This window comes from Terrapene carolina, unplaced genomic scaffold, assembly GCF_002925995.2.
Source record: "Terrapene carolina triunguis isolate 2854851 unplaced genomic scaffold, T_m_triunguis-2.0 Scaffold238, whole genome shotgun sequence".
Lineage (NCBI taxonomy): Eukaryota > Metazoa > Chordata > Testudines > Emydidae > Terrapene > Terrapene triunguis.
This window is the reverse complement of record NW_020664589.1, coordinates 15,430,514-15,456,657: the sequence shown is the minus strand read 5'-3', so window position 1 is coordinate 15,456,657 and position 26,144 is coordinate 15,430,514. Positions and strand designations below refer to the sequence as shown.

The 26,144-nt window shown below is 42.8% G+C and overlaps 1 protein-coding gene and 1 long non-coding RNA gene across 4 annotated transcripts in view; one reads left to right on the top strand and one right to left on the bottom strand.

Moving 5' to 3' along the window:
* Positions 1-1,254, top strand: part of STRBP (spermatid perinuclear RNA binding protein) — a 90,604-nt gene extending 89,350 nt beyond the window's left edge. For all 3 annotated transcript variants that reach the window (XM_026657279.1, XM_026657278.1, XM_026657277.1), the window contains one exon: positions 808-1,254. In XM_026657279.1, the coding sequence (XP_026513064.1) occupies positions 808-884 (77 nt within the window). In that variant the 3' untranslated portion in view covers positions 885-1,254. The remainder of the gene's footprint in view (positions 1-807) is intronic.
* On the bottom strand, positions 656-16,250 carry LOC112114415. Its single transcript, XR_002908737.2, has 3 exons — positions 16,074-16,250; positions 1,491-1,605; positions 656-801 (listed from the first exon to the last, which is right to left on the bottom strand). It is a non-coding gene; the product is annotated as an uncharacterized LOC112114415 (long non-coding RNA).
* Positions 16,251-26,144: the final 9,894 nt, after the last annotated feature.

Genomic DNA, 26,144 nt, shown 5'->3' with positions numbered 1-26,144 from the left:
ATAATGCTTTTCTGGCTGTAAGGTAAATATGTCTCTTTGCCTTTGTAAGCTGTTGCATGTTGGGAAGTTTCACTTTGATCATCTGGTGCTCTGGAATACCTGCTGTTGCTGCTTTGTGATTTCTAAATGGATACGTAGGTTAAATATTAGAATTTAAATAGGAACCATTAAAAAAAAAAGTATTTAAGTATGCAGAAGTTTGTGAGGCCACAAGAACGCTATAATAATCCTGAGATTAGGCAGATATTAATCTTTCCAGATTTGCCACTTCAGTACAATATGAATAAATGCAGAAAGTCTAAATGGATATAGAACTTGATTGAGTTATCAGTGCCTGGTTTCGACAGATCCAAAGGGAGGTTTGTCAAAACTGTGCTGTGCCCTTTTTTTAAGGACTTCTGTGTATGCACAGCAGCATTTTCTGTCTAAAATCTTTGCAGTTGTAGCTGGCCTGTTAAATTACTTCAGGACACTGAACAAGATAGATTGTCCACACTATCTTAATAAGAACGTAAATTAACTTTCCAAATCCAGTCTGGTTCAGTGTAACATGGTACTGACTACTTCTGGAACGTATTGCTAATGCTAAATTAATAAACATCAGAATGATAATAAAATCTAATATGTTATATTAAGTTTAAAGCATTACAAAATGTTGAAATGTTCTGCTTATGGGATTCAATGCCCTCAAAGCTCATTGACTGACTCATCTGGAAAGGGTTAATGAGAACATTACTGTAAGCTTTTACTTGACTTTATTGGATCATTGAACTTATTTGGAGTCCTCTCCGTTTCTTCTCTCTGTAGGTATACCCAAGAGAATGGTTCTGTTACCAGTTATGAAATTCCCAACATATCCTGTTCCCCACTACTCATTCTTTTAGCAAATGGCAGAAGCTAATTCCTATTGATTGAACAACACAGTACAGTACAGAATGTTAGAAGAGAAAAAAGCCTTTTTATCCTGTTTTCTTTGAACACATACTTGAGCAAAGTCATTTGTAAAGAAACATCTTTTCCTACTTTTTGATTTTAACAAAATGCAAATTTAGTTCTCTAAAACTTGAAGAAAAAAAAAATGTTCTGTGAAATGTTACCTCATTTTCAAATAACTTATACCAGCCTTCTGTTATAGGGAAGAACTAGAAGCTTAAACCTTACGTTTTAAATGAAGTATCCGATTATGTAAAATTAAATTTGTGAAGGATGTATAGAATATAAAACACTGATCACAAATAAACGGTTTTGTCGTAACACAGAGTACTGCCTGTTTCCTAATGCAGTCACACAGAATCTCAGTTAATGACCTGTATTTGTTGTAGGGCTACTTAATTCAGAGTGTAGTTATTTAAAAAAAACAAACCAGTAATACAATAGAAACTTTTCAGTTAAATTTTAACTTTGAAAATATTAAGGTGAACAAAGCTAGTAAAATATGGGTTTAAGTATTGTCTTAGCTTATTATTTTTGATATATCTAAGCATCAGTACCTTGAAAGGATTCCCTTAGCATCTTTAAAACCAAGGAAATTAGCATATTGTAAGGCTCAGTAACGTAGACCCTGTCTTCGTTTTCCAAGAAGCCTCTTCATTTGTATGCAAAATGCTGAAAAAGAAAACAAAGGGCATTATTAACACTAGCTGGTCTCTTTGTATTCAGTCATATTTGTGAAACCTGTGTTAAACAAGGGAAATTTCCATTCAAAGACTTTTGTTATAATTGGAGGAATACATAGTTAAGTCTGTATTGCCCAGAGAAAGGACAATCATAACGTTATGATTGTTTTTTAGTGTTCCAAAGATGTTTTTACAATGCCCCTCACTTCCCCCCAAAAAGAATAAATTGCACTTGTTCTTGTGGCCTTCTTCACTCTGTAAGATTGTTTGTCCACCCTTGATTTTCCATGGAGCATTTTTACAGTTATTTTAGTTGTCAGTCTCTAATTAAAAAAAGGGTTCTCCTTTTCCCCTTACAATTATAAGAATCTAAAGCAGCAACAAGGTCCCCATGAAAACTTGCTATTTAATGGTCCCAGTTCTTGTTGAGTGCTGCTGTGAAAAGTGACACATTTCAGCCATAGGCCAGTATTCATTTTTTGATACGAGTTGGTGCCCAAAGTAAGGCAACATCTATAATATAAGGAGTGCATGTACCCCTCTGAAAGTATAGAGCAGAGGACATGCTCCGTACTGTCAACAGAATATTTCCAGGCTTGTGTATAAAGCTGTTGTGCTTTGGACTCTAATATGAAGGAATAAAGTACTTTTTATTAAGGTATCACCCCCACAAAATAAGCAGCATTGTTGGTTGCACTTCCCCATTCAGAGCTCACCAGTTCCTTTTCAGTAGGTTTGTTATATTTTGTGCTGTCTTGAAGATGCCTTTATACACTCTGCTCTCCTTCAGACTCTATTCTTGGGGGAGGGTGGTGGTGGTGTTTTTTTAAATGACGTGGTAAGAATGGGGCTTACCGCAATGTATGTTTCTCATAGCAGGGAGAGTAATCATAGAACAGCATGATAAGGGGGTGAAGTGTATAACAAGCTGCTTTCCTTGGAATTAACTACAGCAGCTGTTCTTAAATCAAGCATTTGTGCTTAGGAATGTGCTTAAATCTTTCATAAACGTTTCTCTTCCTGCTGTAGCTCTTGCTTTCATTTGGTGGTGGTGGTACTTTAATAAAGTACGTAGCCTTTATTGACAGTAGCAGTGAGTCTGACATTATCATCCCTTGAATTAGCACTGAGAGATAAATGGTGGGGTTGGCGTTGCCTTCAAATTGAGAAGTGTTGATAAATCATTGACATGTTTTGCTGGCCTATGGATGAAAGGGAGCCATCACGGAGCAGAAAAAGCATGGCTGATGAGAGCCCATTTTTGGGTAATACAATATTCATTAAAAGATCCCTGCCTTTTTTGGAGTTCTCTTGATTGGCAACTGCTGATGATAAAGTGGGGTGTTGTTTTTTTTTTTAAATCCATGAATTTCTGAGACTTTAAATTTTAAACTACAATTTGTTCTGAAAATATTTACATATTGAAAATTTACTTGCCCAATAACTTATTCCTCCCCAGCTCATTAAAAAGAGGGAGCTGTGCTCTTTTCCAACTTGATGGCCGTCATTTCAGATGATTTATATGAAGTCATTTGTTCATTTTTTGTCATTTGTTGGGAGTTACTAACCACATTGTAAACTTGCCCCGTTGCTGCATATTTTACATTTCTCTGCTTTACTGAAAATATGAATGAGCTGTCAGTTCTTTGTTTAAAAAGTGATAACCTTGGAAGTATAGATGTTTTGATAGTTTTAAAAGTGCCCATTTGTGTCCCTTTTACAATGAAAATTCCACTTACAGCTGAAGGAGCAGAGAAATTTAAATGGAGCTTTAGCTTCAGCCAGTCCCTTTGAAATTAACACGAAGTTTTTGCTTCTCTGCTCTTTTCTCCACTGTAGGTGGTTTTTTCATTGACAGTCCCTATTGCCAGCCTCTCAGCATCGCACCTTTTATTGTTCACTTGGGCCCTCAAGATTTCTTCTCTGACTTCTAGAACCATCAGGTTGTGTGGCTCGAAATGGCTATTTATAGATGTCTTAAAAGCAAGAACAAACGTGACTCGTTTTGAGGGGGTCTCAGCTTCAAATATGGAACTCTGAGCTTTTCCTTTTTGAAAAGATTTTTTCCCTGAACTCAAATCCTTTTTAATAAAAGCAATACTTATTCCAAGCCACAGCCCTTCCTTGGGATACATAGCAATAGATGTGCATACATGTCTTGGTTATTTCTTCATGCAGAAAGAGACCAATGTATAAAACTTGGACTTCATGAAAAATTGGTGGGGCTCCCAATTTAATCAGTTAACTCCGCTTTAGCTTTCACCACTTAAATCAGAATTTTAACTGAACAATTGTGCTCAGGTCTTTAGAATCAAAGTTCACCTAGAAACTGCCACCAAGGCTTACAGTGGCTATTCTTGAACCCAGAGCTGCTACATGCCGGAAGACATGAAAGGCAGCAAACATTCCACCTTTTCTCCCAGGTATAACTGAACTAATGTGTCTGAACCATGCCTCACAATAATATGGTGAAACGGTGGAAGGATTAGGTCACTTCACTTCTGAAATGGATTTTTTTTTCGAAAATCCTCATGAAATAACTGACATTCTAGAATTTGGCAAATTTCAGAAAAAATTCACTGTTCTAAGTTCACTTTTTTGGTTTTTTTTTGTTCGTTAAACTGTTTGGGGTGTTGAATCAATTATCGGGATTATTAACTGAAGTTAGAGATGCCTCTGTATGAAAGTCTTTATTTAAATGGCGTTGGAACCTCTCTATATTGCAGGATAAGACTTTTAAGCAGTTTTCAGCAGGTTAATATCACTTTATTCTCATTCTCTCCGGACCTTCGTAGCCATACACTTTATAAAATAGGCTGAAATGTAATGACTGTAAGCAGAGAACATGGTATAAAAAAGGTAAGAATTTTTATTCTCCGCTTGAAGAATATGTTAATTACTGTTTTTCAACTCCCATAGACGTGATGAATCTCATATATGGCATGAGCTTTTATTATGCCTTTATTTAATTTCAAAATCTAACTGTTTAAGGAAAAAAATCAACTGGTCTAATTTCCAATCTTGCGTTTTTTTAAAGGCCACTGAAATTATTTTAGTTTAAGATAAAAAACTGTTGATGTTAAAAGATATTAGTTTATAATAAAAAAGGAATCCATTAGTCTTATCAGTAAATCATTCTGCTCCAAACATCTCTTCTTATGTAGTCTGAAAAGTTAATAATATTGATACTCTTGAGTATCAAGCACTGCATTCTTTCCTTTCTAGTGGAAAAACTCAGCTGTGTACCAAAGCCACAATGTGTGCTAACCAACATGGTTTGTATGGAAAGCCATAACATGGCTTTCTATAGGTGTACAGAATAGAAATGTACTGTTGACTACATGATATTGTCTAATTAATAAGAAAGTAATCTTTTCCCAAAACTATTAACACTAATCTCCAAAGGAAGGAGGAAAAGCTTTGGTAATATTTAGAATATTGAAGTTAAAATCTACAGAGACCAGATTATATTAGGCCAAATTAATTCATAAAGGGAGGAGTGTGTGTGTGTGTGTGTGTGTGTGTGTGTGTGTAAGGGGGGAGAATGGTGATTAACTCAGCATGAATACATTGCTTGGTCATGGTTTTGTAAAACTAGGAATTAAGATAGAATCATTAATAAGTAATTCTGTATTTTAAGTTTACCTTACAAAAATTTCCTTGGGTTAAAATGATTCTGGATTGAGGCCTAAGTGTATGTGATATGTATACATTTTTTAAAAATAGTAATTTTAAAATTTGTTTTACATACTATTGCATATTCTAGCAATGTACTGTCATTGTAATATAAAGTTGCTGAGAACTCTCTTCATATAAATATTGTACTTAGAATGTGGCTTTTAAATGCAGAATAATATTAGCTCGATAGTCACTCTTAATATGCAGACGTGAAAGGTACAAAAGACCCGATTCACCACTATTCTGCTGCTGTAAAACTGGTAAGCACATAGAATAATGTAGTGGTAAACCAGGCTCGGAGTATACTATTTTTTTGTAGTAAGCAGGTAAGTCACCACACTATGTAAATTAAATGCATTTGATTTAACAACTGAAAAAATCATAATTTCAGAAAATGTAATCTTGGGTATAGATTATCTTTAGTAACTCAGTCCAGCAAAGATCTGGACAGAATTAATAGTCTCTTACTGGACAAATTGCTAACTATAAACTCCACCAACGTCAATGGGAGAGCCTGATTTGACAAGTAGCATCTAATTTTGCACCTGGAAAAAACTTCAGACTCAATTTTGCAAGCAAGTTGTACATTATAGCACTTGAACATCTAACTACATTGTGGGTGCAATCAGTGAGCTGTTGAAATGCTGTGAAATGCTCACACAGTTATTACATGGTGCAGATTTGGATCTACAGTTATCTTTAGGCACAAATTTGGGACTCTGCCCCTGAGGCCCTTTTAAAATCAAGGTCTGAATCTTTCACTAGCAGAGGATTGCTGAGTCTTGTATTGAGAATGGGCTGCTCTGTTAGGCTTTGGAGGAGGAATGGTTTATACATTTCATATCCTAGATAAGGTATATTATAATTAACTGCTCTTCAGGTTTCCTCTGAATAGTTCAGGTGATGACAGTCTGATAAGCACTGTCCAGGTCAGGTACTGATTAATAAAATGCCTGGCTGCTTCTCACTCATTGAGAGAGTTTGATTTTAAATGGCCTTCATTTGGCACTTTATTCCATTTGTTGACTGCTCTTCAGCAAAACAGTTAAGCCTGAATTTCCTTATTTGTCCATTTATTTGCTCCAATCCCTTATTCTGTTCCACTGATGCCCTTCTGGAATGTTCACCACTTAAGAGCCTACTTCTCACTGAAAGTCAGTGGACCTTAAAGTAAACTTTCAGAAGTGCCTAAGTCACCAAGGATCCTAAGTCCCGCTGATTTTCATTGAGATGTAGGCTCCTACATTACTTTTGAAAATGGGACTTAAGAGGCAAAGTCACATAGGCACTTCTGAAAATTTTCTTTTAGACTGTCTCGTTCACAGTTCTTAAACTAGTTGGAATGTCAGGTCACTCTTGACCACTAGCATGGGTTGCATCTACCTGACATGCAGTTGGGACAGGCAGTAGTCCGCAAGGGGAAGTAGAAAGTGCTCTCTTCTACATCAGTATCTGCACGGTGTTTAAATCACAGGTAAGTCAGCAGAGGAGAGAGGTATACATTGCCTTTTCCTTTCGCCTGCGATTCTAATGTTGCTGAGTTTCATAGCTTGGAATGCAATTTAACAGGCCTATATGCAAAGCTGACTCCATAAGCGTTACTGTGTAGCTGTTATGTCTATTCTGTTGTATCTTTAAGAACAAGGGAGAAACAGTGTTATTTTGTAGCTTGGACTTCTGGCTCAGAGTTCTGAGGAAGTCCCTTTCCGTTAGCGACAGACAAGCAGATGCACAGTCTGGTATGTTCCCTTCCTGCAGTAACCCTTGGAGTTAGTTGATTTGATTCTAATGTGTGCTTTAGAAATTACTCCAAGCACCAAAAGGTTAAAATACCACATCTCCCAGATAATTGACTGGCCCATTAGTTTGAAGGGCAGTTATTGTCGGTCAGTCATCTTATATTAATGCTATTGTACGTGTTGGGGGTATATAATTTTTTTAAAAGCAGCCTGTGCCTTTTGAGATGTAGGTCCCACCCCATCACTGTGCTAAACTGCTTGTGTCCAATAGCAGTATAAATAGTTATAAAGGGCCATTCTCTTAGCTAACAGAAAAGTTGTGCATCCCGCCATTACATTATTTCTGTGCCAGTTCTAGCTATCTGTGTTCTTCTTTTAACATGCATTCAGTATTTGGAACAGGGCAACCTTATTCCTGGGCATTGTGCTGTTCAGATGGAGAGTGTCTCCTGTGTACATGCAGTGAATGTGTAGCATGTAGCTTCTATTGCCCAAGCGATTCCTGTCGGATGGAGTACAAATCCAGCCTGCACAAAAAAAGGCAATTTAGCGCCTGTGTAGGTGGTTCCTAATTTGTCTAATTTGCTGTCATGCAGCCAGCAGGAGTTAATTACATGATTCCAGCAATCATCATGGCTCCCATTTAACGTTCTGTCAGTCCTGCTGCCAAGAGTTGCACTGGAGTTAAATACCTTTTGCTTTTGAGATTCTCTGTCAAGGAGCAAGCTAGTCCAACATCTCAATAAATAACGGAATGGGTTTTTTTAAGCTGTGGAATCCTTACAGCAGGAGGTTTGCAGGCACTTTCTGGCATCACATTCTAATGGCCTTGAATTAACCTTTTGAAAAGCTTTAAGAAAATGGTGAATTTTGATGGAAAACTTTAATTTATCATTCAGGCAGTGGGGACTATTGCTCCCATCGCTGGCAGATACCCAGCTCCGCTGTCTGCACGCTGTGGAGAGGAAAGGGATCCTTTCTCTTGCGGCACTTGCCTTCTAGCAGAAGGGTGATCTGTAAAGTGTCTTACTCATAAAAAGGTTATATTCTCTAACCACAGGAGGATCTTAATTAGGTAAAGGCCTATAACACACGAAAAACCACTCTGAGTCTGCGGTTTTCCCAACAACCACTGAGTGAAAAATTCCTTGACCACAATTCCCCTCTCGGGCAGGACAGAAGAACGGGGCACCAGCACAGAGATTTCCAAATGGGCTAGGAAGAAACCTTTCCCTATGGATTGGCTGTTCTGTAATGGTGCATTCATTTCTTGTGCCTTCTGAAGTAGGTGGCACTGGCCACTACCTGAGACTAGATGGAGTACTGATCTGGTCCAGTCTGGCAATTCCTACGGACAAGGAGAACCACATATGGGACCAAGTCCTGCAGCCGTCATTGTACCTTCTCATCCACAACTCCCCTGATGTGCAGGGAGGCGTGAACATATGCTCCCCTCACCTACTCGTATCTCTCATGGAGTGCTGAAGTCTGGAGGAACTTCTCCAGAAGGTCTGTTACTTCACTTCAGGCAGTGACACTTTGAATTAATTTCCCAGACCTGAAGAAGAGCTCTGTGTAAGCTCGAAAGCTTGTCTCTTTCACCAACAGAAATTGGTCAAGTAAAAGATGTTACTTCATCCACTTTGTCTCTTTAACTTCAGGCACTGATGGAATATGTCACAGGATTCAAACTTAGTCCTCAAGTGGTAGCTGGAGTCCTTGTTGACCGCTCTAGCAAAAGTGATCTTTCCTCTCTTGGGAACTGGCTTTGCCTCCATGTACCCATAACAGAAGGGTGGGATTGTTTCTGTGGCAGCTCCTGCTTTGGATACTACTTGGAATTCTGCTAGATAGCAGCCTGCACTAAATTCAGATTCATCAGGCTTCCTCTGTAGAGGAAAGAAACCCTAAAATTTCAGACTGGTTCCAATGAGGTCTCAGAGGCAGCTCATGCGGAGAAATCCAATATGTGTGGCTGAGCTAAACAGCTCAAGGGCAGTGTCACTTAAAAGCAAAGAACACTGACTTTCTTGGATACGTGATGATGTGCAAACACAAGGTAAGTGTTGGTGTTTCCAGGCAGGGGAGGACCTCTCTCTCTGACATCAGGAGATTGAAAACTACCTACCTTCAGGACTCAAATGAAGACTACTGAGATGTGCAGTCCTTTTGCCTTAAAAATCCAGTAGCTGCAGCTTTAGTATTCAGAGGGCACCTATTCTTCTTTAATCTCATCATTGAATAAATCTCTTGGAAAAACATGTTTACCATCTCTAATGGGTGCAGACGGCTTGTCTGTTAACTGCCCAGTGATTTCATTTTTCTACTCTTTTAGCAAATCTAGTTTGTTGTGAAACCGATCTCTATAATAAAGTGGAAATTTTATTATAGCCATTTCAGAGAAATTCTCAGGAGAAACTCTTGCTGTCTGCCACACGGAAGTCCAAGCCCAAAGATTGTGGCATCTGTTTTCATCCTTAGTTTCTTGACAGAACACATTTTGGAGGGTAACCAAGTCTGGTAAGTTAATTGACACTGCATTTTGGCGTATGACAGAAATCTGATCAGGAATGTTCTCTGCCATTATTCTATTACTTATCCACACCTGTTACTGCTTCATACCTTGGTATAGCTCAGCTCAGTGCACAGTTTCATTAATGACCATGAAACCCCTCTTTCCCCCCTCCCCCCCCAGCACTGGAACAGGAGCACTTCAGCATACAGGTAAGTGGTTCTCTTTGTAACTGATTCTTAGTGGAAAGCAAAAGCAGGTGTGAAGGTCAAGAATGTCCATCCCTATGATCTGGGGTTTTTTGCTGAGAGAGTGGGTGCTGTCTGTTACTATGTGACACTGTGCAATGTTTTGCAAAATGTAGCTGCATCAGCTCTAAGAGGCCAGCTCATCTCAGCAGATGTTTAAATTCAGTGACTGCCTGATATATTCAGATAAAATCTTTAGCTTGGGAGTCTAACTAGAATTGAATGATTACAGGAAATAAATAGGAATCTCCATGCCCAAAATCTATTTTGGATTGTTTTATCCTGTTGTATTTGGTGTCCTACTCTTTACATTTTAGTACCATATATTGTGAGGCATAGGGAGGGTAATTTAATGGTTATTTAAGTATATTAAAAAAAAATTAAAATGAACAGTCCAAAAGGAGTCTGCAGAAAAATTGGCAAAGTCTGAAGGCCTTTTCTCAGCCATGGAATTCTGAGCCACCTTATTATTAATGGCCCAATTATCAACAAGATTTGAAAGAAACAAAGCATCTGAAATACGTAACTGCAGAGCCACATTATCCAATACCCAACCTAAATGCCTGTGGCAATTTGACTGTTAAAGGTGCAATCCTCTGTATGGTGGTTAAGAACACTCAGGTGTTTCATGATTGGGCTAGAAGCATAGGGGCCAACTCCACGGGTGCTCCGGGGCTGGAGCACCCATGGGGAAAAATTGGTGTGGGTGCTCTGCGCCCACTGGCAGCTCCCTGACCTCTCACCTCCGCCTCCTCCCCTGAGCGTGCTGCTGAGTCCTGCTTCTCCCCCCTCCCTCCCAGCGCTTGCACAGTGAAACAGCTGTGGGAGGGAGGGGGAGGAGGAACGCGGTGGGGCCGGGTCCAATAGGGAGGGGGCGGTGCGAGCACCCACGGGTGCCAAGGAAAGTTGGTGCCTGTGGCTAGAAGAGGTGTGGGGGGGGGAGGAAGGGGGTGAAAACAGCTGGGCTGATGTGTCTGCAGGAAGATGCAAACCCAACCACTTCTAAAAGGAACTAAGAGCTGCAAACTGGCTGAAATGAGTCAGAGCTTTTTAAAAAATAAAATAAATAAATACGGTGTGGACATGGGAGAAAAGGGCCCTAGTCCCTGCCCCTCTAGCATGGTTCTGTTACTTTTGAGTTCTTAACACTTCTGATGGATGCAGCTTCTAGCTGCACGCTCATCCACTTACGGAAAGCACCACGTTCCCTCTTCAGCATTAGAATGAACTGAGGGCAGGAAGAGGCCAGGTGCAGAAATGGACACTGAACCTCCCTTCTCCGCCCTTGAGGGGGAGACCTCCACTGCCTCTGCTGTAAATGTTGTAAAAACAGGGATTCAGCCTTCATGGCTGCAAATCTGGTATCTTTCACCAGAACTATTCTCCCCCCATTATAATGTGTCAGGATTTGTTAGTGCCTCAACTCAAGACTTTAAAGTAGCCAGAGTAGTGAAGCTAAAGACTTCTGGGTACATCATTGCAGCAGATTAGATTACAGAGCTGGAGGCATGCTTTACGGTTGAACACACAGGGACAGAATGGAAAGATTTCAGAAGTCAGCGTGTGAGATCCAAGGAGAAGATGAAATTCCCCACTGGGTTCTATGCACTGTTACCCTGAAGCTGAATTTTGACATGGAAAGTACAGTAGAGCCCTGTTAATCTAGATAGTGCTCAAGCATGGGGCACTCTGCTTATCCTCTGAACTCTTGCCATAAAACCTGCCTGTAAAGCAGGGGGGGTACTGTTGTAACAAACTGCAATTGCATGGTGTGAGGCACACACTTTCAATATAACCAATAGTGACAAAACCACAGTAGCTTCATCTGATCAGTACTGAATGGAATGTCAAAATATTCCTGTCTAATTCTCTCCTAAGACAACAAGGAAGTTAGAGATAAACCAATACCATAATTAACAGAGTAAAGCACAAGGTGCTTTTCAGCTCCACTCCTCAGAATTGCCATGAATTAGTTGGTTAAACAATGCAGGGAAATTTCATATGAACACTGTGCCTGGTTCCTTTTTTCCCCCTTTAGTGCTGACTTTTCTGTTCTCAAAAGCACAAGCTTCTGTAAGCATAAGCAATACAGAATTACTCAGGGCCATACCGTGTCAGCTTTGCAGTGGACAACAACTGCAGCTTAAGATAACAGGCACAATTAGGAGGAAGAGAGCACTGGTGAGACCTGCAGCACTATATTACTGAATGAAGGGCTGCAGAGTGGACAAAGGTAGCCAGCCTAGCACTTTTAATCTAATGCTGTTTGCAGGTGCAAAACTTCATATTGGAAAAACCTACATTCTCAATCGTTAATCTTGCATCTTGAGAGGGTATTCTATAAACTGACCTCAAAAAAGTAGAATTTAACCAACGTATGTTGCTTATTCAACATTTCTTGCAAAGAGCCTCCTCTATTTTCCAACCAGAAGGAAGACTTTATTGCATGCGACACAAAGCAAAATAACGCAGGGGGTATTCAGAGCTGTGCTGCTTTTAAAAAGTGGGATATCACAGTGAGTATGAATACTGTTTGTTACAACTCTTTCTAGTGATTATTTCTGTGCATCTGAGCACAGTGATAAAGGCTGGTGTAGATTTCTAATGACATCTATTGTCTAGGAAAAACATTTTAAATTGGTAAAAGGCAGGAGATACAGAGCACACTCTGGGCAATGCATGTTTAAGGTGGTAAATCTGCCCTCAAAGCAATTCAGAACAGCTGCAGAAAAAACTCTGAAGTTTTGTCCAGTTATCTGCCCTGTTGGGGACAGAGATATCCTTAAACACTTGGTTAGAAAACTAAATAGTGGAAAACTTGAAAGTCCTTAAGGACAAATAGTTTAAAGTTTAAACTATTGCCCTGCTGAAAAGGAAAGGGGAAGCTGCCTCAGTGTTATCTGCTTCCGAAAGTACAGTGTCAGATTTTGATCCTATACCTAATCAATATTTGACCAAACTGAAGATATCCTGGGTCAACAAATTCTCCTACCGCATGAAGATGGATTCCTTCAAACCTAGGCAGAGACCAAACTCTGGTCCCTTATTTCTTTCTCTTGCTAAAGGGTCATCTGATTTCCACCTAGACCAGAATTTTTGGGACGCCCAGGAACATTCACATTCTAAATGGGAATTCTGACACTGGCAGTGGGTTGAATTTTCAAACGCACCCAAGTAACTGACAAGTATGTGCGTACCATGGCCTTTTAACTTGGCAGAGCAATTATGGAAGAAGGAGACCAAGATTTTCAAAAGTGGCCAATATTTCAGGTGCCCAACTTGAGACCTGCTCTCCAAGCTGTCTCAAGGTGAGCAATCAAAATCACTAGTACCTTTCAGCAATCTTGGCTACGCTGTCCAAAGCATGGCGTGAACTGTCAGCTACAATTCTAGCTGTAGGATCTTTCACTGGTGAAGATTTAGGAGGCAGAAACCCAGCTGGAGTTGTTACACTGAGCAAATTCAGGATTTGGAAGTCAGAAAAATTCTGGAAGCCCAGTTGTGATTTTAGTCAAACGTATGACTCCTCCACTTACAGGATGTAAGAGAGAGATGGAGGGGAAGCTTTAAACCAGCATTTCATGCTCAGGCAGGCCCCACTTTCTCTCTCTCTCCATTTTAGTTTGGAAACCTCTTTGATTTAGCTGCATGTCAGAGGAATTTGACAACTCTAAATGAAAAAGCAATCAATACAAATTCATTTGCTAAACTCACTGCTCCAGTCTCCTAAGGAGTGAGTTGCACTGGAGAATCCATGGCTTAGAGAGGCATAGAAGCCAGTTCAAAATAACAAAACCTAAGTCACTGACTCAGTTTGGTCATGCTCATGTTCAGAACTGAACTAAATGAAAACGTGTTTTGGGGGGGAAGAGAGCTGTCTGGAGGTGGTGCCACTATGACCCCACTCTACTGTGGCAGTCTCCAGCAAATGGGGGTTTGTACAGGATTATTTTGCCTCGAGGTAGCAGCTAGTCTCTAGTGCTTATAGGGAGGTTCCAGTTCTCTTCCTTTAGCCTTCATGTAAACAATATGCACACATACTGGAGATAGAGAATGTAATCCTGTAAATCACTTGTTGTGTACTTCTCTTTCTAGACTTCAATGACTTTGTTTTTCTTTGCGGATCAGGATAGTAAACAAAAGATCTATTCTCTAACTCTCCTTTTCATCCATCGAGATCTGACCTTTGGCTGACTTATTCATGCACGGAGGCTAGAGCATTTATTTTTACACTAAGATTGGATCTAACATTGATTATAAAAATCTAAACTTGTGCTATTCAGTCCCTGAACACGTTCAGTAACTTGCATGATAGGTAACACTGGACAAATCCATCTATTTTTTTCAGTAACTTGCTCTATTAAAAAATTGCTGAGAGATAAACTTCTGAATAAAGTATATGAGATCCCTGTGGCTTAATTATAGAATCCATTACAAAATAAAATATTTCTCCTAGTTCATGTAAAGGACACTCTGATGTTGAAACTTTTCCTGAATCTTACATTGTAAATAGTGTAATTTGAAGTAGGAAGTAACTTGGCAATAACCTTAGTTGTGTATATTGTAAAAAGTGTAATGTGAATACTCCAAATGGGGTTTTAATTTGGGGGCAGAGTAACTGCACACTGAATTTTAAAAGAGGGTATGTTTACTCACAGCATCTATAAAGCAACCTGCAAAGGCACAGTAAATAGAATGCTCTTTGTATGCTAAGTTGCCTCATTACCTGTGATGCTGTATCTACATTACTTCTCTGTGTTGTGGTTTGTATGCCAGCTGCTGCTAACTGTAGAGAGCAGTGAGATTTGCACTGTAACCTTGATTCGCCTGCCGCTGAATGTAACCTGGCACTGCTGCATTCTTGGTATGTAAAGCCCTCACGTGTTTCATTTGCTCCCAACAAAGTACAATAAAAAGCTTCTCTCTGCAAACAGGATCTCTGTTGCTGTGACTGATTGGTGTGTCCAACTCTGTTAGTAAACCTTGCTGAACTGCAGTGTAGGTCTAATTTCAAATGGGAAACTAGTTTTGCTTTTTAGAGCATGAAGCGTGGGAGACTAAAACAAGGAAGAGGCCAGTCTCCTTTGAATAGTGAGGCCATTGTCTGGGCAGACAGGTGTGACACAGCTTTTCAGAGGCTGCTGGCAGCCTCCCTGCCTTGGGGATGGGAGCACGGTACAGAATGAATGTGGATTGTAATGCCTTTGCAAAGGAAACACACTGTTTGTGTTTGACTGAATCCAACACAAACTAGCCACAGGGGCTCTCTGAAGATTTTCACAAATTATGTGTTAAAAAAAAAAAACAAAAAACCTGTTCCTGGCAGGGAAGTGGGCACCTTTTATAGCCTATGAATTAGGGATGGCCACACTAAGCTCATAAGCAGTAAAGCCAAACCCAGGGGGGGCTGTTTGTAGCTGTGATAGGATCCTAAACCCCAAGCTGGAATTTCCTGCTACACTGTTGCATATTTAGATTTTTTTTTTTAATTAAAAATTGGGAAAGTTCTTTGAAGGTCTAAGGCGAGGTGCTCTGCTCAACACCCCACTCCTCAGTAGAAGAGGAGCAAGCACCTCCAGTTCCTGGGGGTGGCAGCCTGGGGACTAAGTTTCACATTAAATGCCCACCCTCCTCCTCTTAACAGATTTTTTTCTGTTTAATATCAGGCCAGAGATAAATAGGTTTTTATTTGAAAGGTTAAGCCAAAATTGCTGCTCTGTTTTGAATTGAGGGTGATAAGTACAGCTTTTACTGTAGAAAGACTTCTACACATGTACTCAGACAGGTGAACATTACTGATCACCTTGAAAGTTTCAGTGTGTGCAAGTAGGAGAGTACACAGTGGAATCTTTTATATTTTTAGATGTGAGAGTAACAACACAAATGCTACAGGTTGAATGTTCAAAGAGGTATGTACCAAAGTTGTTTCTCACAGTAACTCCCCCCCATTTTACAGAGCCTTGTGAATTCCTAGTCAAACTGTTAATATATGGGCCAATACCTGTCCTCTGAGACCATGCAGTTGACTTCAGGGTCCAGAGAAATCTAAGACAAAACTATGCCTTGTGATTACGGTTGCTCTGTATTTTTTCATGTGTTTAAGGTTACAACTTTAAAACTTATGCTAGTGCAATATATTAATAGCATAATCCCCAAGGTAGTTCCTTTCAGAGGCTCTGATTGTCTCAAGTTATGCTAGAGAGATTCCTGTGCTAGGTGGCTATGCTGGAAAGTTGCTGCCCTCCATGTCCCCCTGCTAAGTTAACAGGAAAAACCTTACCTTTTCTTTGAAGTGCTTTTCTGATCCTGCTGTTCAGCCTTTTCATTTCAGAAGGTTTGAGTGGTGAGCTTGCCGATCAAATTCAGAGGCTACCAACCTGAAAGAGGATTAAAATGCAGCATAAGCTGACTGCGTTTGAGTTCAATAAAATTACCTCCCTAATAACAGTACCAGAGGAACCCACGGCTCAGCATGTGAGACAAACTGACAGACTCCATGTGACACTGTTGCCAAAAATAAAAAGCCACGTACACTGTACTGGGGTGAATTAACCAGACACAGGGGGGCTGTCTGGTCAGGTTCCAATGCCACACTTTTAGTTAAAAAGCACAGGGCAGCTTTAGAGAAAAAGGCAGAGCAAATAAGACTAATGAAGAACTGGCTATGATCACTCAAAATAAATTAGCTCATCAGTGAGAAAAGAGCACTAGCTGGACAGAACTCTACGGAAGTTTAGGTTTTATCAGAGTAAATGTACAGGAGGAGCACATACCTAACAGTAACTAGTTATTGCTAGAGCATGTCTCACATTTATCACAGTCCCTCACAATGGCTTGGTGGGAAGGACTGTGTCCCTCTAGAAATAAGACTGCAGGGAAAGTTCAGATTAAATATTAGGAAAGCCTGTATAACGAATACCTGACTGGGCAGGGATAGAATTCCCATAGGGTAAAGAAATCTATGCCAGAGCAAGGGGTGTGCACGTTTCCCCCACAATCTAAACAAGCAAGCAACCATTCCCCAAAGTGTAGGCTGTGCCTTCTTGGGGCAATGATCCTACCATTCCAAATGCTGTTCCTCATGTAGTGAGAGAATAAGCAGCTGACTTAATATAAGAGCAGGCTTCCAGGAACCATGAAGCTATCTGTTCACCCCATTTCAGCTGGGAGCCAGTTAAGGAACTGCAGTTGTAAGCTCCAAGAGTTCTCAAGGCACCACAGCAGCCTGCCTGCCTGCATTGCACCTGACCACTTCACAGAAATACGTTTTATTCTCAAACCTTGCAAGACTGGAATTCACAGGAGCAGGGGGGTGAAGATGCTCCACATGGTCAGTGGTGGCTGAACTGAAGCATTCTGAAAGGATTATTAACTACTGTATCTACAAATTAGCCTCTCTGTGCTTCACCTTGATGCTGACATCTGTGAGCAGGAGCTTTAGCCAAGGGCCCTACTTTAACAGTCCTTTGTGTATCAGCGTTGATAGCATCTGGGGGTCAATGAAGTTATTCATTTACAGGGGAGCCAATAAAGTGATGCAGAGCGAGCATCTCATACGGTGGAAGTGGACAAAGAAGAAAGGAATTAATTGCAGTATGTGGGAGAGGTAATAGGACTGATGGTGGCAGAGGAAAGCTCTCCTACTTCAAAGGGGGTGTTTGTATTAAATCAATGTGCAAAGATCACAGCCAGACAACTGGTTGGTGACCAGTGTGGAAAAGAAGCTGGTCTCACTGCAGATCCTAGTGAACATCACATTTCCCCTATGTGCTCCTACACAGGCCCAGTTGACAATCATCCGTCCACATTTATTCCCCTATTTTAAAAGGAACTTTACAGGGTTCAGAAAGGTTAAGAAGATAGAACATAGAAGGGCAAAAAGGTGGGGTGGGGAGAATTTGCAGGCTTCTTCATTTTTAAAGGTGTTGCTGAGTTAGAATAACTTACCATGGATGTTTTATCTGCCATAGGGGAAGCTGTTTCAGTCAAAGCCTGCTCTGTCATCCTACCTGGTCAGTCACATGGCACCTGACTGCCTGTACCCTAGTTTGCTTAGAGCAGGGTTTCTCAACCTGGGGTCCTGTGACCCCTCTGAGGGTCCAAGATCAAGGTCATGGGCTCAGGCTGTCAGCCCCCTACCTTTTCAAGTCTCGTGCGGGAGGGAGGTGTCACAAGCACAAACAGGTTGAGAAACACTGGCTTAGAGCACAGGAAGCGGCCATTTATAGACCCTTTGCAACATCAGAAGCCATAGAAAAGAAATTAAAATGTTCTCCCTCAGTCCCTTCTCTGGCTCCTGTTCTCTCCCTCTCCAGGCACTTGCATTGCCGCTCCCTGCAGTACCTGAGTGCCCTGACCCACACTTCTATGTCTGGTCAAACCTTGAAATCAAAAGATGTGTGAGGAGCTGTACAAAGAACTGACACTCCTATCATTCACCCCTCCCCCCCAACTGGACATGTGACTGTTATGGCCACATCGCTTATTGAAGCTGCTATTAAAACAACCAAAAGATTCAGGCTGAGGCATCAAGGCTGCATGCGATCTGCTCTGGAAAGCAGGGAGCCCAGCTTTCTCCCATTGCAATGCCAACACCTTGGAGAAGTGTGCACTTGATTACAGAGAAATCGATATGTTAGCTGTGCGCACCTCAGTCAATAAACCAGCCCTTTGTTTCCACAAGTAAGGGAGCAACGCATCTACAAGCCAGGCTGAGACTCTAGAGAGAGCTGACCTGCAGCCTCCTCGTGCTTTATTAATGAGGGATCTGTACAACAGCAAATAAGGTGACCCTAAAGCTTTGTAGCCGGATTCACCAAGGGCTGGGCTCCTCTCTGGCCCATATACAGCACATGTCAAACGAGCCAGTGGGCGGCTTACTGTCCCCACAGACACTAAGGACAGACAAAGGCCTCTGTTCACTCGTCCATACAGCACACAACAGCCCATTCCTTCCTCTGGTCTAGTTTAAGAGATTTGCTAAGCCAAAGGGGAAATCAGGGTTGGAAGGGACCTCAGGAGGTCATCTAGTCCAACCCCCTGCTCAAAGCAGGACCAATTCCCAACTAAATCATCCCAGCCAGGGCTTTGTCAAGCCTGACCTTAAAAACCTCTAAGGAAGGAGATTCCACCACCTCCCTAGGTAACCCATTCCAGTGCTTCACCACCCTCCTAGTGAAAAAGTTTTCCCTAATATCCAACCTAAACCTCCCCCACTGCAACTTGAGACCATTGCTCCTTGTTCTGTCATCTGCCACCACTGAGAACAGCCGAGCTCCATCCTCTTTGGAACCTCCCCCTTTCAGGTAGTTGAAGGCTGCTATCAAATCCCCCCTCACTCTTCTCTTCTGCAGACTAAACAAGCCCAGTTCCCTCAGCCTCTCCTCAGAAGTCATGTGCTCCAGCCCCCTAATCATTTTTGTTGCCCTCCACTGGCCTCTTTCAATTTTTCCACATCCTTCTTGTAGTGTGGGGCCCAAAACTGGACACACTACTCCAGATGAGGCCTCACCAATGCCGAATAGAGGGGAATGATCACGTCCCTCACTCTGCTGGCAATGCCCCATCTTATACAGCCCAAAATGCCGTTGGCCTTCTTGGCAACAAGGACACACTGCTGACTCATATCCAGCTTCTCATCCACTGTAACCCTTAGGTCCTTTTCTGCAGAACTGCTGCCTAGCCATTCGGTCCCTAGTCTGTAGGGGTGCATGGGATTCTTCCGTCTAAGTGCAGGACTCTGCACTTGTCCTTGTTGAACCTCATCAGATTTCTTTTGGACCAATCCTCTAATTTGTCTAGGTCCCTCTGTATCCGATCCCTACCCTCTAGTGTATCTACCACTCCTCCCAGTTTAGTGTCATCTGCAAACTTGCTGAGAGTGCAGTCCACACCATCCTCCAGATCATTAATGACAAGGAAGCACAAAGAGGCGCAATAAATGCATAGGAACCTGTACAGCTATTTTCTTTTTAATTGTCCCACCTTAGAGCAAACTCTCCTGTCAGGTGTAATCCACCTAAGTAGCCAACAGGTTGAAGGAAGCTTTTCAACCCCATTACAGCACACTCTGCCTTTTCTGGAGAATACTGTTCATACAGGCACTGCCTATGCTCACCATTCAAGGCAACTCCAAGAGGGGGCTTACCCATGCTGTGAGAAGGTTAGTAGAGATCCCTACAGGCAGCACTTCACCCCTCAATCAGTTGCTGGGTATGAAATGCTGACTTTAGTCCTTCGCTGCAGGCCTGAGTATGAGCAAGTCAGCTAGAGAGAGCGAGTTCATCCCCTCCCCATTTGCTGAGCTGTAAATCATCCCCTTCCCTTTGTCACCAAGATCCTCCCTGTGTGCAACAGCAAGAAATTCAAGCTCCTGCCACCTTCAGGGCATTGGATGAGCTTTCATGCCACCTTACACCTCTGTTTATTTATAACACTGTTTAAAGGCAGCCTGGGTTTCCCTTTCAATGACATCGAAGGCTCCTCCACACCCCAGGCGGAGAAAAGAGGAAGCAGGTGGACTGGGCAGAGAACAGGAAGCTTTGCAAGCTGTTGGAGGGGATTCCCTTTAGAGTTCTTGGGAAAAGGACACCTACCTCCTTCCTAACCCAGAGCCTGTGCCGCTTGCTCAGCTCCCTGTGTGCATACAGGGGGGAGCAATTCCCCACTCAGAGAAAGGGAAGAATCCATCTATGTTTAGGTTTAATTAATTAGACTTTTGCTTGGAGAGGAGGGTAGATGTTGCAGAAGGAGGGCAAATATGGGGTGAGTAGAGGGGCAATCCCGAACTGAACTGGACCGCTGATCCAATACATGCTCCTACAGTAGTGACACTGCAGGCTGGGGGCAATTATTGAATTTTCATAGAGGGTGTAAAAGGAGCACATCGGCGGGGACCTGGAGCCACAAGGGTGGGATTATCCCAGGTCAGTTATGTTGGTGCAAAGATTCTGGTCCACATCATGGAGAAAGACGCACAACTTCCTGCATCTGTCTAAACCAAGGGGTGTGACGGGATCCTGCTCACCAAGATGGGGTTCGGGGTGGGCCGTGAATAATTATAAACTTACCAGGTGAGGAGAGAGACCGGATCCCTGTGCCTGGGGGTGGTGTGAGAGGGTTCTTTCTCCTACAGCCTTTATAAATATAACTGCTCCAAAATCCTCCTGCCTGGCTTAGATGAAAGGCCTCAAAACCCAGAAAATAAAGCCAGCTGCAGGAAGCTCTGATCCCAGCTGTACTTTGAGGATTCTATTTCCAGACAGTGTCTCAGCAGAACGCTGCTTCTGCAGAGACCCCCAGGAGCTCAGCCTGCCAGCCCCAGCTCCAATGCCTGATCTTATTCAAGAGCATTTCATTTCAACTTGACAAAAACCTTGGCTTCTGAATGCAGAGGGATGCACTGCACCCCTGTTAAAAGAGAGAGATTGTTCCTACAGATCACAGTGTTTGGAGATGGAAAGCACACAGATCAGTCAGCCCTTCCCTGCTGCCCATGATTAAAATTGGATCTGTACCTTGCAGCTCTCTCTAGCTGACCTGTAGGGAGGAGGGCAGATCACAGCTCCTTTGCTATTATACCATCACTTGCTCAAAAACACGTGTTCTATATGCAGGTGAAAAAACCAGAGCTACTCAGCAAAAAACAATTCACAGGCATCTGTCTTGCAAAGGAAGCACAGTAGAATTAATCCAGGACCCCATGTCAAAGCAGCTACTTCTAGGTATTTTAAACACATTATTTAATCTCTCACCTTGCCTGCAATGAACAAGGGGCTAGAATTGGTTCTTTCTTAGTATATTACATGGGGGTGATGAGGACAATGGACTGGCTGCTTTATTAATCTGAACAAAGAGAAAAAAATCCACACCACATTTAAAACACAAACTAGGCTAGAAATCTGCACACCCAGGTTAGGAAAGTCCAGAAGCTTGTTCAGAAGGAAAGGAGCCCAGTGAGAAATACCCCAATTTAGATGGGAGAGAAGAGAGGGGGGCTCAGACTGGAAGTGATAATGGTTGGAAGCTTTTGCAGGCTCAGAACTTTACAACTGAAACAGCTATTACTGGCCACCTCTTTCCATGCTGTCTAATCACTGACATGAGCAACATCTGCAGTCTTCAGACACATTAAGAACATGAGGCCGGGCTACAGAGCAGCCAGTGGTTTCTCAAAGAGACATTTTAGTATCATAACCAACAACGGTGCCTAGGAGCTGCACAGTTTGTGCTGTACATGTCTGTGCTGGAAGCAGAAAGCTCATCCATAATTCAGAGGAGCTCAGCACAGGCTTCCACAGTGCCCCTCACACACACCAGGGCTTTCACCACATCACGCAGAGTGCCTCCAGGATGCCTGGATGTGCACTGACACCATCCCTTTCAAACACCATCAAAAGCATCCAGTCAGAGTCCTTTCAGCTGGGCATGCTGTGCTCCCAACAGGACTCTCTGGGGGGCAGAATTATGGGTGGCTCTTGATCACCCCATGATTTGCCTTTTAAAGCTCAAAAGAACAGTACTTTATAAGTAGCCACCCTTCATCTTCCTCCCCCACCCTTTGGACAGGAGAAGAGAGTTATTAAATACCAATATTTCCACTTCCTCCTTTAAAGGTTATTGGGCTCCACAGTGCAGAGTGCATCTCACCCTGTTTCCACACCAGCAGGCTAGGTTCCCAGGCCTGCACCAGCAGTATTCCTGACAGAAAGGCTTGCAGAGGACCCTTTCCCCAAGTCCTGAACGCTGCCACAGGCGCAGCGCTCTCTGTCCCCACCTCACCCCAGTGTACCTCTCTCCCTCCCTCTTATGGAGGCAAGTTGGGAGGAATCTGCATTGCTGCCTTCCTCGCTCTGTCTCACGCTTGCCAGAGAGTAGATTTGTCTCTTCCCTCTGAGACACCCTTTCCAGCTACACCTGAAGGTCACAAGTCATTCTAATATATAGTCCTCAGATAGAGGACGTATCAGATATTAAACTGAGAAGATTCTCTAGTTTCACCTTCCAAAGTCACCTGTGCAAGAGACTTGGAGCTTATCCTTCACCTTGGATCACACACACAGAGGCCCCTGCCCATCAGCAGTAGGGGATTTAACACTCATGCCATGTGCTCATTGCAAACCTTGCACAACAAGGGCTTCTGCTTCGTAACTAGCAGGCTGCAATTCTCACCACCTTTCCACTTGTTACTATGCTGCCATCTCTTATCTTTACTGGGACTCAGAGGGACTCTCTGTTCCTGGGCAAGCTCAGCACAGGCCCTTTCATGCCAGCATTGCTCCAGATCCTCTCATCACAGAGTGCTCTATAAATACCTGAGGCAGATAGTTTAATGGGGCTGTGATCACACTAGTTATTTTGTCAAGGTTCCTACTGTTTCTGCCACCAATGCAGCTCCACCTCTGGCAGGAACGGTGGGGAAAAAATCTAGTGTAGACACAGGTTGGGAGGTAAGTATTCTGCTTGAAAAATCACACTCCAGCCACACACACCACAACATAGTAATAACCTCCAAAGCAAGCCTGGACCACAGCACAGGTATAGAAGAGCACCACAGGCCCAGAACTGGAGACCCAAGGTCTTTTATAACCCACAGCATCTGGTCACGATCAAGTACCAGGGCCCAGGAGAAACCATCAGACCTACACTCTCGCCCTTAAAAGTTAAAGCCTCTCCCTGGAAGAGCTGAGGACTGTATGGTACAGGAGAGTGGGGGACGCTGCAGGTCAGGATGGTGGTACATTGGCAGACTGTGTGCAGGGCACTGGAACTGCAGTGGATATAGCAGGTCAGGATTGAGACGCATTGCAAGAGCTGGGATAGCGGCTCAGGACTGGGATAGCAGGAGCTGCTCATGGTCAGGCGTGAGGTGCACCAGCCAGTGTGTAGGGCAAAGTACAGCCCCTGCTCAGGACATATCATGGTGCCTATTGTTGGAAAAGTTTTGAACACGCAAAAAATGGCCCTTGCCTCTTTTGGATTAACATACCGGGAAGCCTGGCATTCAGACTGCAGGCTGGATCCCCTCCTCTCTTCTGGGTATCACTGCATTTCTGAAGGGGCAGCTGACAGCATTCCTCACTCCCAATAATTGGCTCTCTCTCGATGTGACATTGTAGGACTCTGCCAATCCTTCTCCAGCAGCTTTTTAAAGCCGACTGCCTGGACTGTCATCTTCTTTAACTCTCTCTCCTTAACTGATTTTCATGCATAGTGAATACATTGGCAGCTGCCTACTAAGCCTTCGCCTCACCCGGAAAACCTCCCTCTGCTCCCACCAGCTGAAGCCTGGTGCAAACACTTGGGAATAACTCTGTGCTTTAAATGGTGATTCACTCTTCGGCTTGACAAACTCTCTGGCTGTATTCATCAATTAAAGAGAAGCACAGCTACTTCTCCCTGATGAACCAATGAAAAATGCATAATTCTAGCAGTCCTGGAGCTCAGACTGGCAGAATTTCTATGCTGGGGGGTTTAGGATCTTGCTTATTAGAAATCCCATCCCCTGACACTCAGGCTGTTGACTCAGAAGGGCTTGGCAATTGTACAAACAGAACACCGCCACAGCACCTTCCGTGAAAAGATCTCAGCTCCTTTGCAAAGACCTCTCAGCCCCTGGGAGATGGTATTATCACCCCCATTTTGCAGACTGGAGGCAGGGAGAGTCAGGCACAGATTTAAGTTACTTGCCCAAGGCCATGTAGGCAGTCTGTGGTAAGGGCTCTTCCATCTTCTAATTTTTGCTCTATCCACTAGACAACACTCCTCCCCCCTCCCCTCCGATTTGGGTTTAGAAACATGGGTATTTATAATTTTCCTTGCCACAGCAATTTCCACCCCGTTCTCATAAAACACTTTTCCAACATTCAGTGAAGCCCGGCCCCCCTCCTCCCCCCTTGTGAAACAGGCACGTGTCACAGCCATCATTTTGCAGGTGGGTAAAATTAAGCACAGCCAGGTTATGTGACTAGAGAGTGGCAGTATTGTCAAGTGGCCTAAGTACTGGCCTGGGAGCCCTAAGTTGTAACTCAGGCCACTAGAACTGATCAAAAAATGCAACATCTTTCCCCAGTGCTTGTGTGGATAGGACACAAATCAGGGGCAACAGTTGAGTTAACTTTGCAGTAAACACAAGCCTTTAGTGCAGTCTAGTGGGCCACCATAGATGGGTCCAAACTATGTGTTTAAAAAATGGTTTGGCCCCAGCAACACTGTTTAGGAAACCATGTTTATACCAAAGCAGTTTCAGGTAACCCAGCTTAAAAACAAAACCAAAACAAACAAAAAACCCCCCATGCAGATGGCTCATACTCATTAGCACAGTTGAGAGCTGGCTCTGACTAGCTCATCGGTCTCCTTTGCCTCTTCTGGCCCACTATTTTAGTAGGTGAAGGTGCAGCATAAAGGGACAGATTTTCATGAGATCTCAGCTTCTACATAAGTCATGATATTTTCAAAAGATTTCAGCACATTCAGGGCTGAGCTGTTTTGAAAATCTGCCCACAATGTCACCTCGGGAGCTGCTGGATACAGTTTGAAAATCTGGCTCTTATTTATGTGCCTAAGTAGGAGTTAAAAATCTGGCTCAGCTTGTGAGTGATGAGCACGTTAAAATCTGACTCTACTTGTCCCCCACTGATGCGAGCAGGCAAACAAAAGAGGGAAACCCACAGAATTAGGAACTGAAAGAGCCTCAACGCTTATGTGTTCAGCTGAACGGTCTGCAGGCTTCAGACCACCAATCACATTCTCTCTCTCATACTGGGAATGGGAATCAACAAAGCTTTCACACCACAAGATGAAATATACAATATGTGTGTGTGTGTGATTATTTATACTGTACACATACACATACACACACACACAGGTTTGAGCCCAGAAATGGAATCCTCCTGCACATATATGCGAGCACTATACAAATGAGTCTCTTTGCTATCACTCTGACAAGAGTGGAAGTTTTCTCTTGTTCCAAGCCCTATTCACCCTTAGCATCAGGGCACTGGCAATGTTCAGCAAAGCCTGTGAGAGGCAGAAGAAAGCCAGCGACTGCCTTAACCTTTTAAGCAGTTAATGTTATGATCGGTTTCTTGTTGCGCTGGGCCTCTGATGGGGAGAATGGGACCAGGAAGCCACTCATCAAATTACAGAATATCAAAAAGGTCAAATAAGGTGTGCGTTATTATTTTTCTATTACAGCTTTTAACTTCAGGAGGCCTCACTGCCCCTCAACAAAGGAGGAGCAGAGTAACAAGCCAGTCCTGTGACAAGACAGGAAGATGGTACAAGCTGGGCCCCTCAGAAGGAATGGTGGGGGCATTAAGTAGAAATTCTCTAGAAACTTCATTGTCATTCA